Source organism: Myripristis murdjan, chromosome 5, assembly GCF_902150065.1.
Source record: "Myripristis murdjan chromosome 5, fMyrMur1.1, whole genome shotgun sequence".
Lineage (NCBI taxonomy): Eukaryota > Metazoa > Chordata > Actinopteri > Holocentriformes > Holocentridae > Myripristis > Myripristis murdjan.
This window is the reverse complement of record NC_043984.1, coordinates 21,915,338-21,929,152: the sequence shown is the minus strand read 5'-3', so window position 1 is coordinate 21,929,152 and position 13,815 is coordinate 21,915,338. Positions and strand designations below refer to the sequence as shown.

Here is a 13,815-nt window from a genome sequence, read left to right as displayed (position 1 = left end):
GTTTTCATCAGTTACACCGCAGTTCCCCCTTTTGCTGTTGTATGATATAATTATGCTTAACGCAGGATTAAAACAACATTCATCTGGGCTATATACCTAAAGGGCATGTTTACTGTTACATGAGTCATGTTTCATTTTTGTATTCACATGAGAAGTTCATTGGTTCATTTTTACAAGATTTTCAGTCATGGTCTGTGCAGCCTTGGCAGCGTCATATCTGTCAGTATATGTAAAAAAAAAAAAAAAAAAATACACTGAGGCGTATTAAAAACCTGCAAAAATTATTGTGGTGAGATTGCAGTACCACACATAGCTGTCTCACCCACTTTTGTAAAAGGTCGAGCTTCTGAGGGCAGTCTGAGCAAAAACTTTCCATCCACTTAAAAAAGTCACAGCAACCAGTTGTTGAAAACACAGGTATTGCCTGTATTATGTTTTCCTCTCAGCTTTTGTGAATTAAGAAAGGCAATCCAGTTTCAGAAAATTAGCCTACTTATTATATGTAGACTGCGTCCTAAGTCTCTGACCAGTCTATGAACTGTCCACAGGTTCTTGATCTTTTGTAATTATGGGTTCTGGTTTATGCCACGCATTTGCCGTTGTCCACTTTTAGTGCATGTGGTTTGAATATTACCAGGACTAAAATTAGTAAGCCACTGCAAGCAAGGGAAATACATGGCTATAGCAATAATGCTAAAGCAATTTATGTTTCTGTCACAATCAGAAAATAAATCGTGCTATTTAGTATTATAGTAAGTTAATACGGGTAAATATTAAACTGAAAGGAGATTATGTTGTCAAATCCAGACTGTGACCCAGTGATTAGTGCGCGCTCCTGCCACTTTAAGGAAGCGCGCCCACGGCATTTAAACGCTGTCACATTGATACCTTGCGTCACTACTACACGCTTAGCCCGGGCGTGAGTTGAGTTTACATTCACAGCACGGAGTACGGAGTACAAACACACACTAATACACACAGTACGACCTGCTAAATACACACGCGTTGTAAGCGTACAGAACAATGGCGTCTGTGAGTGTGGTGGGGCAGCACCCGGGTCCGCATCGGCTGGACTCGGAACCGCCGCTCTTGTTCTTTAAACTGGCCAGCGGGAGGAAGAAAATCACCATGCCGAGGAAATCCTCCTTGGAGAAGATGATGTTCAGGAGAAGCTCCGGGGCCGGCCGGGAGTGCGGCTCGGTAACGACTGAAACTGCACCGGGGGAAACTCACTCCTCGTCTGCGGGACGAGCCGGAGACGGGAGTGGAGGAGGGATGCCCGATGAGGGATGCGGTGCCCTGGCTGCCCCTGCGCCACGTAGCCCGGAGCGGGACAGAGAGGAGGGCAGCGCGGACTGCGACAGGCGCAGCGCAGCCGGGACTTTGGAAAGTCAAACTGGGCACATCCACAATGACTGCAACAAGAACATCAACTGTGACTCCAACCGTAACGCAGGTGGTCGGAGGGGGACTTCTCTCAAGAGGGCAGGCATCAATGTCATGACAAGCGCATCGGCTGCCTGTGGACATAAAGGAGCGCACCCGCACCGAGACGCGCCACACGGGAGACGCGCGTCCCAGGACAGCGACAACGGTCAGCAATGCGCTCCCGCTGGGTCACCAGAAGGACAGACCGGGGGTCTGCCGCTCGAGCGGCTAACACAGGGCAGGACCGGAGTCGTGAGGCTGGCCCGTGCCGAACCTCCCCGGAGAGAGGCCTGGTCCATATTCCCGCAGGAGGAGGACCCCCGTGTGAGGACCGAGAGGGGCGAAGGACACCGGTTCGACTCCAAACCCATCAAGCAGGAGTGGTGTGATGTGTGTAACCGCCAGATCACGACACAGGCACTCCAGTGTCAAAGTAAGTGTTTGGCTGTCATTAAAGGACAGTGCTTTGCGTTTTTCCCCCCAGGGAAATGAGTAATTAGTGTAATCACCATCACTGGATCCCTGGTGAGGGCAGACCAACATTTATCATGACTATGACTGTCCATAGTGGAGGCTTCAGCCAAAACAGGCCCTTGAGTCCCTACACAAATAGGATTTGAGTGATGTGTTTAATGTAGTGTCTTCATGAAATGGGTTCTGAATGGCTTACCTTGTTGTGGACTGTGTGTTTTGGCATCATGGCCTCAATCATGTTTCTGGTTCACTGCTGGGATATAAAGGGCACAAGCTTTAAGAAATAGCAGGGCGCTGAACTCTCCATAGTGGTGCTTGTGCATGAGTGTATGTGTGCGTGTGTGTTTGCATGTATACACAGCAGTGTGTATGTGCCTGTGTGGGTGTGAGTGTGTGTGTGTGTGTGTGTGTGTGTGTGTGTGTGTGTGTGTGTGTGTGTGTGCGCACGGCAGTATGTAAGAGAGGGAAGGAGAGTGGAGCGTGACATTGCCAAGCATTCAGCTTCAGAGATGCAGCCAAAAGCCTCCAATGGAAACCCCATTATCTCGTCCGCCCAGCATCGCCTCCCAGAGTCTTACTGTCACTCTGTGATTTGCAGCCTCGGCTCAAGCCAGTGAAACAGAGAGATAGACAGGAAGAAAAGTTAGATGAATTCATGGTGGCGTATTTGTGGAATAGAGGAACGAAACACAGTGCAAACATCTTCAAAGCTCACAGTTAATAGCTAGTCTGTATCCGAGAGGAAGGCTTTTGGTGGCTTGAATTGCTTAGGGAGAGCTAGGTATGTGTTAGGCCTAATATTGAAATGAGTCAATAAAGGCCTAAGAGGAGGCACTTATGATTTTCTCCCTGATCATAATGCATAAGGTGTGGTGAAATACATATGAAATACTTGATATAGTCATTCTGCCTGCATGTCTGGGTTTACATACCTGACACATACTGTATCCAGTTCATAGTGATGGGGAAATCTGCTCATATTGTCATGATGTAACTTGCACCTGCACTGCTCTGGGACACAGAGACGGTGAACCAAGCCAGTTTCACCTGGCACCGTAGACGTGTTCCTGGCTTGGATACACATGCGCACACACACGCTCTCTTCTTTTGCTTAGCTCAGCCTAAAGAGAGTTTGAGTGCGTGTGTATCCCTGTTTTTCTTTATGTGTGTTCATGCACCTCTGTGTAAATGTGTGTGTGTGTGTGTGTGTGTGTGCGCATGTGTGTGTGAGTGCATTCAGCTGCTGAGCTGGCAGTGTGTCAGCAGCACTCTGTCACAGGGAGGCTGCGGCTGCAGAGCAGAGTGAGGTAAAGCGAGGGAGGGGAGGGTAGAAAGTGAAGAAAGAAAGGGACAGATAAAGTGCGGACAGACTGAAATCCAGGAACAGGGCCGAGGGGAAATGGAACGAGAAAAGGAAAGGATGACAAGTGGTTGGAAAAAGGCATGACAAAAGAGGGCCAAGGAGAGGTGGAGGGAGGATGATAGGAATGAGGAGAGACGGAGAGAAGGCTACAACAAGAGACATGGAGGGCGGAAAGCGAGCCAGTGCGAATGAGGGATCGGGGAAAAGAGAGAGAGTTGGTCCAGCTCTGCAGAGCTGTCTGATTTAGTGTGCTATCAGCAGGAGCTCAGTGGAGCGAGAGGAGAAATCACTGGAGCGCTGTTCACACACATACACGAGTTTCTTCCTAACCTCTAAAGAACTCCATGTAGGTCACTTTTTAATAGTTTCTCTGTGGATCAAGACATTAGTTCCTATTGTGTTTTATCCCGTCAGCACTTGGCCCTTCAGTATTTACTCTGTCCATGCCACTTCCTTTTCCTGGAAAACATCCGAGGTGAGGGAGGTGCACACTCTGTGGGGGTCACTGAAGCATCCTAAAGAATATAGCGCTAAGGAGTTTCAGGGTGTTTTTCTCTGTGGGGAGAAGCACAACCAAAAAACTGCCAAAATAGAAACGGCACACACACGCACACGCACACATCGACACACGCTCTTTCTCCTTAACCTTCTTTCAACTACACCCAGAAAATGACAGGGAGTGAGAGACGGAGGCTTTGCAACCATAAACAACCACCATTCTGTCTTTCTCTTGTTGTATCCCTCCCTCCCTCTGTCTGTCTCTAATTTATCACCATCCCTCCGCCTGTGTTGGCATTGTTGGATAGAATGCCTATAGAAAAAGCTATGTGGCTTGTGCCCCTGGGACAGTGGAGTGGTTGCAGGGTGTGTTGTGATGTGGCCTTGCCCTACACTGGAATCTGTCGCTCCAGACAGGGCTCCCAGTCCGACAGGCTGCTGCGCTGTTGCTGTGAAGTCTTGTTGTTTTCTTTCTTCTGCTTGTTTTTTTTTTTTTTTTTTCGTTGTTGTTCTTGATCTCTTTTTGAGTAGACACACATAAATGGCAGCCATACACACACAACTGGGCCATATGTGCCACTAGAGCCAAATGGGGCGTAACATAATAAGACATATGACCGACATAAGTGTGATAGGCTAGACATTTACGAGCTCCTTATGTCCATCATGCTGACATTAATCTGACTCATTTAGGGGAACAGCTCTTTCTCTGGCTTTGCCCCTTCTTGTCGTCCCTCTCTTCCTCTCTTCTCCTCTCCCGTTCCCTTGTTTGTTCCCATCACTGTTTTTTCTCTTTTTGATTTGCTTCAGCCGCCTGTTTCTCTCACATTTTGGCTGCCCACTTCCTCCCCCCGTCTGGTGTTGTGCCTTTGGTCAGGGCAGGAAGGAGGGAGGGAGGGAACACGGGAGTGGCAGTTTCCTTAATCCTGGCTCTGGGTGTCTCCTGCATGGGATTATGTCTCCAGGATGGAATGGTTGGGATTACAGACTGGCAGACGGAGTCAGACATCAGATTAATATTTAATTAAAGCTTTCAGGCAGCCACTCGTAGTAGATCCATGGCGCCGACACACTTGTAGGATACAGACCTGTGTGTGTGTGTGTGCTAGCAAGTATAAAGCCATGCCCTCCATTACTGTCAAGCCATTTAAAACGGAAAGAGAAGGCACATGCCCCTCAGAATAGGGCTGGGTGATTGATCAATATTATCTCAATATTATGATGCGAGGCTAGATATCCTCTGGGGTTTTGGATATTGTAATATCATGATATAGCTCTAAAGGCTGCATTACAGCACGGGGAAGCAATTTTCTGAATTGATTTGCCTGGTCTACCTTTTCTATTATAGAACAGATTATAGCCTCTATTATAGCCTCTACCTGCTTGGTCATCATTTCAAAATTAGCAATGACTGTTTATCAAAAATATATTGTGTGTAAATACCTTATGAAAGTACCACTATCCCTCACTGTAGTATTGTCACACTATTGATATCAAGATATTCAGTCAAAGACAACATATATGACTTTGCCCATATCACCCAGCCCTAACTCAGATATACATTTATTATGAATATTTTAGGACTTAGGTTGATGTTCTAATCAAGAGCAAAAATGACTGAGCAAGTAGAGAGTTTCACTTGCTTGTTTAAGCTCACTTGTAATTTTTAACCCCTCTTCATGTTATTATTCTCCACAGGATAGTTGTGTTTGTGCTTTTCAATATTTTTGCGCACTTTTGATGTTCAAAGTGGCCATGTTTGCATGAATTAAGCGTTAGCCTGTTTGTCTCCAGTAGCTGAGCTCAGGCCCTGAAAGGCAAGGTGAACGGCCTCGAAATCAGAGCAGATTTCACAACGAGAAAACACATTCATGAACTGTTTATTTGAACTATGTTAGCTGGGAGAGATTCCAGTATTGACCTGGGACGAGTCACAATGTACAGAATGTGCTTGAATAATTTCAAGTGGCGCAGAGATCCCTGTTGTTACAGCATGGTTTACAAAGGAGCTCTCTCCTGTTTGTGCTCATGGGGAGGGGAACAGCAGATGTGGGGTTGCCTGCTGGCCACTGTGTCCGTCATAGAGACAGGGAAGGATACTCGCACTGACATATGACCGTTAGCAAGGCCCCACATACAGACGCGTAGACACACGCACAGTTACCCTCCCAGTATACTCCTTATGCCCTATGGCATTCCTGATGTCTCTCTAGAGATGTTTTTTTTTGGCGTTGAACCCAATGTCCTTCATATACACCCGCTATACCCCCCTCCATCCCTTATTCTACCTCAGCTGCTGGTCTACACAGTGCAGGTCTTGTCTTAGCAACCTCCTCAGCACTTTCACAGTGTTTCTGTCAAAGCTCCATTCAGTTAGGAAGGAGAAAGCAGGGGAGGAGGGTTGCATTAAATGGCTCATAACCGTTCTTGTTCCAGCATACCACTGCTGCTGTGCTGCCAGGCCTGTGATGGATATAGTTTTAACTAGACTTCAGCCAAAACATTCCTTCAGAGCTCATATGTCTCATGTCAAAAACAATCTGAAAGTATCTGCATGTGAAGTGGTAATGAATGTTGAGGAGGCCCGCTGAATGCAGGGTCATCAGATCAACTCTTTTCGACATTGTTTGTACAAACAGCTGAAGGAAACAGCCGTTTAGCAAAGCTATTCCAAAATTTGGACAAAAATGTTAGCTCGGTAAACATGCCTTGTCTCATGCAGTTGTAACATTATATTTTCTAATGACGTATGTAGTAGGAACTACTGTATGTAACAAGATAGCTCATGCAAATAGTGGGTATATTTGAGTAAGACCTGTGTGCAGTGTTTTCCTCATTATGTGTCGCTGCTCTGCCTGAATGTATGGCAGAACAGTGGGGATTTTCAGCTTGGCTATATTTAGGTCGCCCTTGGTGGATAGTGATACCAGGACTGCAGAGGAAGAGGTTGTTTGAGCAGAGAGGACAGGACAAAGACTCTTAAACACCCACTTTGGTTGAGGGCGATTTTGGCTTCAAAAGCAAACCCTCACATGATGTGATAACCAGCCAACCAAACACAAGCACGACATATACTGCAGTGAATAAAGAGGTGCGATGTTATAATGGCATGACCCTTCACATGGTGTTGCACAGGATTATGTCATGTGTTGGTGTGTGTGTTTGTGCATGCGTGTAAGTGCATTCATCCATATGTGAGTGTGAAATTGATGAGGCACATCTCCAAATTCTTCAATTTGTGAAGTAGGGCAGGAGAACTCCCAGCAGTCCTCTTTCTTCCACAGTGCATATTAATAACCAACTGAACTGCATCACCAAGACCCACATACTGTATACAAGGAGACAGAGAGATACATATACACGCACGGACAAATATGCGCACAAACAGTCAATATCCAACACGTCACAAATAAGATTTCTCACCGTCGTGGAGTTAGATAGGATGGCTGACTCACTTCCCCTCACCAGGCAATGGATTTCACACCAAGGAAAGAGATGGGGGGAGAGGAGAGAGCCAGAGGAAGTTGAGACAGCATCAGCAGCCAGCACTGCAGTGATGTGTGACGTTTTCTACTTTATTGTATGGAGATTGCACCATGTCCTCGGATACTGGCTGAAGTGGGTAGAGACAAGCCTTGAGGGAAAGGAAAAAGAGGGAACGCTCCTGTCGTTGGAGAGAGGAGACAGGGGAGAGAGCACAAAAGCCAGGAGTGTGTCTCTATTCTGGGGTCTCTGTCTCTTTAAGCTGGCTGTTTGTTGCTGCAGAGTGTGTGGGTGCTGCAGTAGAGACAGAGAGAGGGAGAGAGAGACACAGGGAGAGAGAGACAGAGAGAGAGAAAGAGAGAGAGAGAGAGAGAGGGAGAGAGAGAGAGTGAGAGGGAGGATGAGGGAACATTGACAACAGCAGAGCAGCAGAACGAGAGAGGAACAGGTAGCGTGCCGGCAGTTAGAGAGAGAGAGTCGGGGCTCATGTCCAAAGAATAAGGTGAGAGAGAGAGACGGGGCAAGGTGCGGACCAGAAAAGGAAAGACAGAGGCAAGTAGAGAGGGGTGAGAGTATTAGGGAGCGTGCTAGGAGTACAGGTGGAGGGGTGGCAGAGCGAGCGGAGAGGGGGCTGTTTATTCGGAGCGTGGCACCGGTGGCAGAGTGGCTGCGCTGGGATGGCGGAGGGGGGCACTGGGGGGGCTGGCGCTGGGGCAGTCCTCAGCGGGACAGGGGCAGCCGGGGCCAGGAGAGGAGGGCCAGCGAGGGTTACGCACACAGGACGGTGCCTGCCGGATGGTGCCACCATGCTCCATCCATGGCACAGATAGCACCCCTGATCCCGGGGCGTGGGGCAGCAAAGGGGGAGACAAGAACGGAGGCATCAGTGGCAGCAGTGGCCGGGGCGGTTGAAAGCGTTGGGGTGAGCCGATCATTTTTCAGCCAGGTGTCTCTGCGTCTGGAGGAGGTCGCGGGCGATTCAGAAGGGGAGGATGGGGCAGTGGGTAGTGCCTGTTTTGGACAGGTGTCCCGTCGGCTGGGGCGACTGCTAAAGAGGCTGCCCAAGTCTCGCTCCTGGAGTGACAGCCTCCGGATCCTCAGACGAACGTCCTCCAATGGATCCCTGCTCACCACCTCAGGTATGGAGGAGAGGAGAGGAGAGGAGAGGAGAGGAGAGGAGAGGAGAGGAGAGGAGAGGAGAGGAGAAAGGAGGGGAGAGACTCTAGAATGCCAAAGGACTAAAGAAAACAGAGTGATGACAAATATGAAATGACAGATCTAAAGAGATAGAAGCAAGAAATTACATGCTGCGTGAGAACTGACAGATACTGTAGGTCAGTCATGGTGGTGATGAAAAGACAAATCAGTGTTTAGGAGGAAAAAAGGAGAGATGATGAGTGGATGCTGTTGCCTGAAAGGCCGGCTGTGGGCCAAAATATTTGGGTATTGTGTGCATCTGTCTATCTGTGAACTGCAATGCCCTCAAGCCCTGTTACTCTTTGTCTACATCTCCCCCTCCCGTTTCCCCCTCACTCCATCCATCGGCTGATCTATCGCCCTCGCTTTTGTGCGTGTGCACACGTGTGTGTGTGTATATAAGAATAGTGTGGACAGACGCTGCAGATTGGTGTATACAGCAGAATGCTCCAGTAAACAGGTCAGATGAAAGCAGTTGGAGCTGCAGTTTGTTTTGGCTACAGAATAAATAAAACCTACCGTTTTTTTTTCTTAACCTGTAGAGAATATCCTATGTGACTGGATTATTATATTGACTTTCATATTTGTACCAGGAATCTGAGATGAAAGCGAACTGCTGGAGGCTCCATGGCAGTAAAGCATCGATTTTTCCCATCTTTTCACCAAAGAGAGGACAGGCTAATGTAGTTTTGTGAGGTGATGAATACAGAATGTAACATCAGCGCAAAGTGCGGCTAGGGCAGAAAGGAGGCAGAATGTATTATAGGTGGCTGCTGCAGAATTATTGATTCATTCATGGCAACATATGGGATGGTGAATAAAGAAGGAACTGAAGCTCTTCGGAGATTTGCATCTGTGTATCTGTGTGTGTGTATGTATGCCCTCACATAGCTGTGTGGGCCTGATAAGACCCTGACCAAACATGACTCAGGGTGGACTCACTCCTCCACCTGGATGACGTCATGCTGCAAACTCATCAACGGTTTCGTAAACAGCATCCGGCCACTGGAGTCAGATAATATATATTTTTAGATGATGTTCCATGTAGGCAACCCAGTTAAGCCTTTGAATACTAACCAGGCCAACCCCAGATTCCTCGGCTCTTCTTTAACCACATCCTCTATCATAGCCGCAGAGCTTGTCATTATCTGGGACAAGGCTGACTGGCTGGCATTCTTGTCAGATGCTGAAAACTAGTAAAATATAGTATATAATGTAATGATATAAGAGTGTTAGAGGTGGATTATGCATGTTAGGTAACAGAGGCAGTATGTGTCCAGGTTATGTACCATCCTACTTATTTCGTTGACAGTGACAGGACCTGCTACTAGTAAGGGGGTGGTCAAAAAATTAGGATTTATCAGCCTTTGGCACTGAAAGCATAAGGGGAGACAGCGGAAAGCCAGTCGCAAAAATGGACTGACTTACATTCTTAACGACCTTGTACTTTTGAGGGTATTTAATAGGTTGTGAAAAGGTTTGCATGTTCCAGTTTCCTCCCACAGTCCAAAGACATGCAAGTCAGGTGAAGTGCAGATACTAAATTGCCTCTAGGTGTGAATGTGTATGTGCCCTGTGATGGACCAGCGAACTGTCCAGGGTGTTCCCCTGCCCTCAGCCCAGTAAGCACTGGGATAGGCTCCAGCATCCTCTGGGACCCTTATGAATAAGGGGCTTGGAAAATGAATGAATGAATGCATGAATGAGGTTTCATCACCCCAAGGTCTGTAGAATTCTCCCAGCCTACAAAGGAGCGTTAAATCCTTCATTTGAAGTTAAAACATGAAAATCACCAAAGGTTTTCACCTGTCAGTGACAATAAAATGATCAGACGCAGAAATGCTCTTGAAGCAAGCAAGAGATATCCCTTTAAGCATTCAGTCACATTTACTAATCATTACATAACCCTGGCTGCTCATCAGACAGAACAGGGCCCTGAATAAAAGCAGGGCACTACGTGCATTTGACTGATTCAGTGGAACATATTTAGATAAAACAGATGGAGCAAATGAAGAGGGGATGTAGACGTGGAGTTAACAGAACATCACATGTCAGTGCTAAATATAGCAATAAATTATTTTTCCAGGACACACACACACGTGTCAGTGTGTGAAGGGGGACAGAAGAGTTTATTCAGGTTAAGACAGATGCTTAATTTGGTTATGTGCGGTAGGTCAGCCCACAAAACACTTATCCTGGAAACTCCTGCGCTGAGTCTGTGTGTGTGTGTGTGTGTGTGTGTGTGTGTGTGTGTGTGGGTGGGTGTGGGTCTGTGTGGGTCTGTGTGTGTGCGTGCATGTGTTTGTACCTTGTGTGAGTGTGACAAAGGGAAAAAGAACAAAAGAAACTAGAACAGTGTAACATCTCTAATGATGGCAGTTGAGATGAAAGAAAAGAGTACAGTTTGTTTGTGTGTGTGTGTGTGTGTGTGTGTGTGTTGTGCTTCTGAGAATGAGTTTGAGTTTTACCTTTGCAATTAGGGCATTTTTATATAATGAGGTCATTTTGGCTTGGTCACATGTATTAAATAGAAATCCCCAGATTAGCCCTCAGATTATACCTTTAGGAATGTCATGGTATAATATGCTCCCTTTTCTCCGGTCGTATCAGTATATGTATTTTATTTGTTTGTTTGTTTGAATATTTGTTTGTTTATTGAATGTTGGTCAGACTAACGAAGCCATCCAATGACATCACTCTGGGCTCCGCCAACCTCCCATGAGCATTTGTCATTATTTTTGACACTTTATAGACCAAATGATTAATTGATTAATCCAAAAACAATCTATATATTTATCAACAGTGAAAATAATCGTTAGTTACAGTCCTGCTTTGAGAATAAATGTTATCGATGGAAGGTCTTCACTGTGATAGAAGTACAAGGACGTGTGTATGTGTGTGTAAGTGTGTGTGCTTTCTCGATTGATTCAGGCATTCCCTTACACTGACTCTGTGTGTGTGTGTGTGTGTGCGCGCAGGCCAAGTATCAGGTGTGACTTTTTGGTAAGTGGTACCAGGAATATGCGTAGTGCTGATGAGCAGGCAGACCAACTGCAGCAGTGATCCAGTGACCCAGAGGGACTCTCAAGGTTACACAGGCCAGCCTCAGCAAGCTGCTGTGCCACAGTGCTGCAGAGCGGCGTGCTGACACAGGCGCAATCAGAGAGAACAGGGAGGGAGAAGAACGAAAGTGAGAGCAAGAGAGCACAGAGTCAGCAAAATGTTTTTTTTTTTTTTTTTTTTTTTTTTTGGAGTGGTATCGACGGGAGGAGACAGGCTGACGGATCGAGGCTTTACAGCTCTCATTATTCCTAGAAACCCCCTCAGACTCCATGTTATAGGGACCACAGGACAGTCCCTACACTGCTGCACAGTGGAAAGTACACTGTTTCTCAGAATCTCTAATGGGGAATTTGTTTTTTGTTTAGACTTGGATGAGGAGAACAGTGGAGATTCCCCTCTGCTGGGTTTTTAGGGTTCTTGGCAAAAGGTCAACTTCCTGATCTCAGTGGAATACAGAGCTTGGATAACACACTTACTTCCTGATTTGATACTATCATGATACTTGGGTGCCATTTTGATTAGAGTACAGATTGGGCCATATATTTTTCTCTGAACCCAATCCCAGATGAGAGTAAGATAAGTGTGCCTGATCTGAACCTGGCAGGTATTCTTTTTTTTTTTTTTTTGTCTCCAAACCCAACCCAAGCTCCTCCATTGCTAGGTTACATTTACAGCCTGAAATAGCCTATGTGTCGCCTTCAGTGTCGTCACATAAACTCCAGTACTAGACAGGAAGTTGCCCAGAACAGACAGTAGGTTATTTTACACTAGAGTTTCACTAAAATAACGCCAACGTGACCAAACCCAACCTGAACCCAAACATAATTTCTAAATTTTTGTCCAAGCCCGACCCAACCCGACCTGGCAGGTCTCGATGGGTCCCGATGGGTCCTAATGGGCCCTGGATTGGGTATCCACATTCAGGTTTCTTTATGTGTTGTGATTTTTTAACAGCAGAATAAGTAGGATTTTCCTAAAAAAAAAAAAAACAATGTATTGACTCATACAAAAATGATCATTTTTCATCATCAATCATTTTTTCTCCCCACAAATACTCATCAAGTATTTAAAAAAAAATACCCCTCACCCATAGTGGAATACTGACAGTTTTCATTAGAGACACTGAATTGAAAATGCATCAGTACTGACAGTGAACACACATTACACTGTTCTAGCTGTTCTATTATTTGCCTCTACCTGTTTGGTCATTAAATCCACATTACTAATGATCAAAATGTCTGCTGTGTAAATATCTTATCAAAGCACCAATTGTCGTGCCTACAATATTGTCACAATATCTATATCGAGGTATTCAGTCAGAGTTATCGTGAGTTATCGTTTATTTTATTCATGTTGCCCGACCCTATAACACACGCACAGACATACAGACATACACATACAGTGCCAGTGAAGTTGAGCCATAAACAGTCATCAGTGTTCCCAGCCATTATGTCTGGAGCCTTTTTTTTCTGTGTCTGTTGTCTCAACAGCAGAAGGGCTGCGGTGTCATATGGCGTCATAGCAGACTGGCCTCGGCTGCTCCTCCACAGTACAGAGGAGGAAATGAGCACAACGTACTCCCTCTGTTTTTGTCCCATCATTCCAGTCTGACTGCTTTTCAACTGTCACTGCTTCCAGAGAGGAGGGGAGAGAGAGAGATAGAGAAAGAATTTGCAAAAGAAAACTGGGAAAGTCCACCTGTGTGTTTAAAGAGAGATAAGATGCTGGATCTGGTAACGAAGCCATGCCTCCAGCCTGTCCAGTGTTAAGGTCCTATATGGTGACTCTGTCCTGACTCCCTCTGCTGCACACCCGCAGCGAGGGAGATGGAGGCAAAGCCGAGGGGCTTTGACCACAGAGTGTTTAATGATGGGATTGATTGCCAGTTCCCAAAAGTGGATTCTGTTCAGATTTTGTTGGTGGAGGCTACTTGCTGTCATTTTTTCCATTGTCATGTTTCATTTTTTCTTTCTCCTCTCCCTCACTCTTTTGCTTTTGTTTTCGTTCCTCACTCTCCAATTTCATCTTTCTCATAAGCTCAGGGAGCCAGAAAATCGTCCCGTTTCTGCATCAGCGCTTGTAACCCGAGATGTGATCAAAACTGGACTAAGTGCTGTGTGTGTGCGTGTGTGTGTGTGTGTGTGTGTGTGTGTGTATCTGTCTGTCTGTCTGCCTGTCTGTATAGAACAGAGAAAGAAAAACAGGACCTGTAAAATAGGGGAGGTGGGTGGTTGTTTTTCTGTAGAAGAGTGTGTGGGACAGACAGGAGGGGGACAGACACCGATTAACTCTGCCCTTCAGGTCAGACA

The 13,815-nt window shown here is 46.3% G+C and overlaps 1 protein-coding gene across 3 annotated transcripts in view; it reads left to right on the top strand.

The window, feature by feature from the left end:
- Window positions 1-919: 919 nt before the first annotated feature.
- Window positions 920-13,815, top strand: part of rassf5 (Ras association domain family member 5) — a 32,355-nt gene continuing 19,459 nt past the window's right edge. For 2 of the 3 annotated variants that reach the window (XM_030052212.1, XM_030052211.1), the window contains exon 1: window positions 920-1,861. In XM_030052212.1, coding sequence (XP_029908072.1) covers window positions 1,024-1,861 — 838 coding nt within the window. In that variant the 5' untranslated portion in view covers window positions 920-1,023. Of the gene's footprint in view, window positions 1,862-8,023; window positions 8,386-13,815 lie in introns of those variants that run through there. The other variant, XM_030052213.1, reaches the window with a different exon arrangement.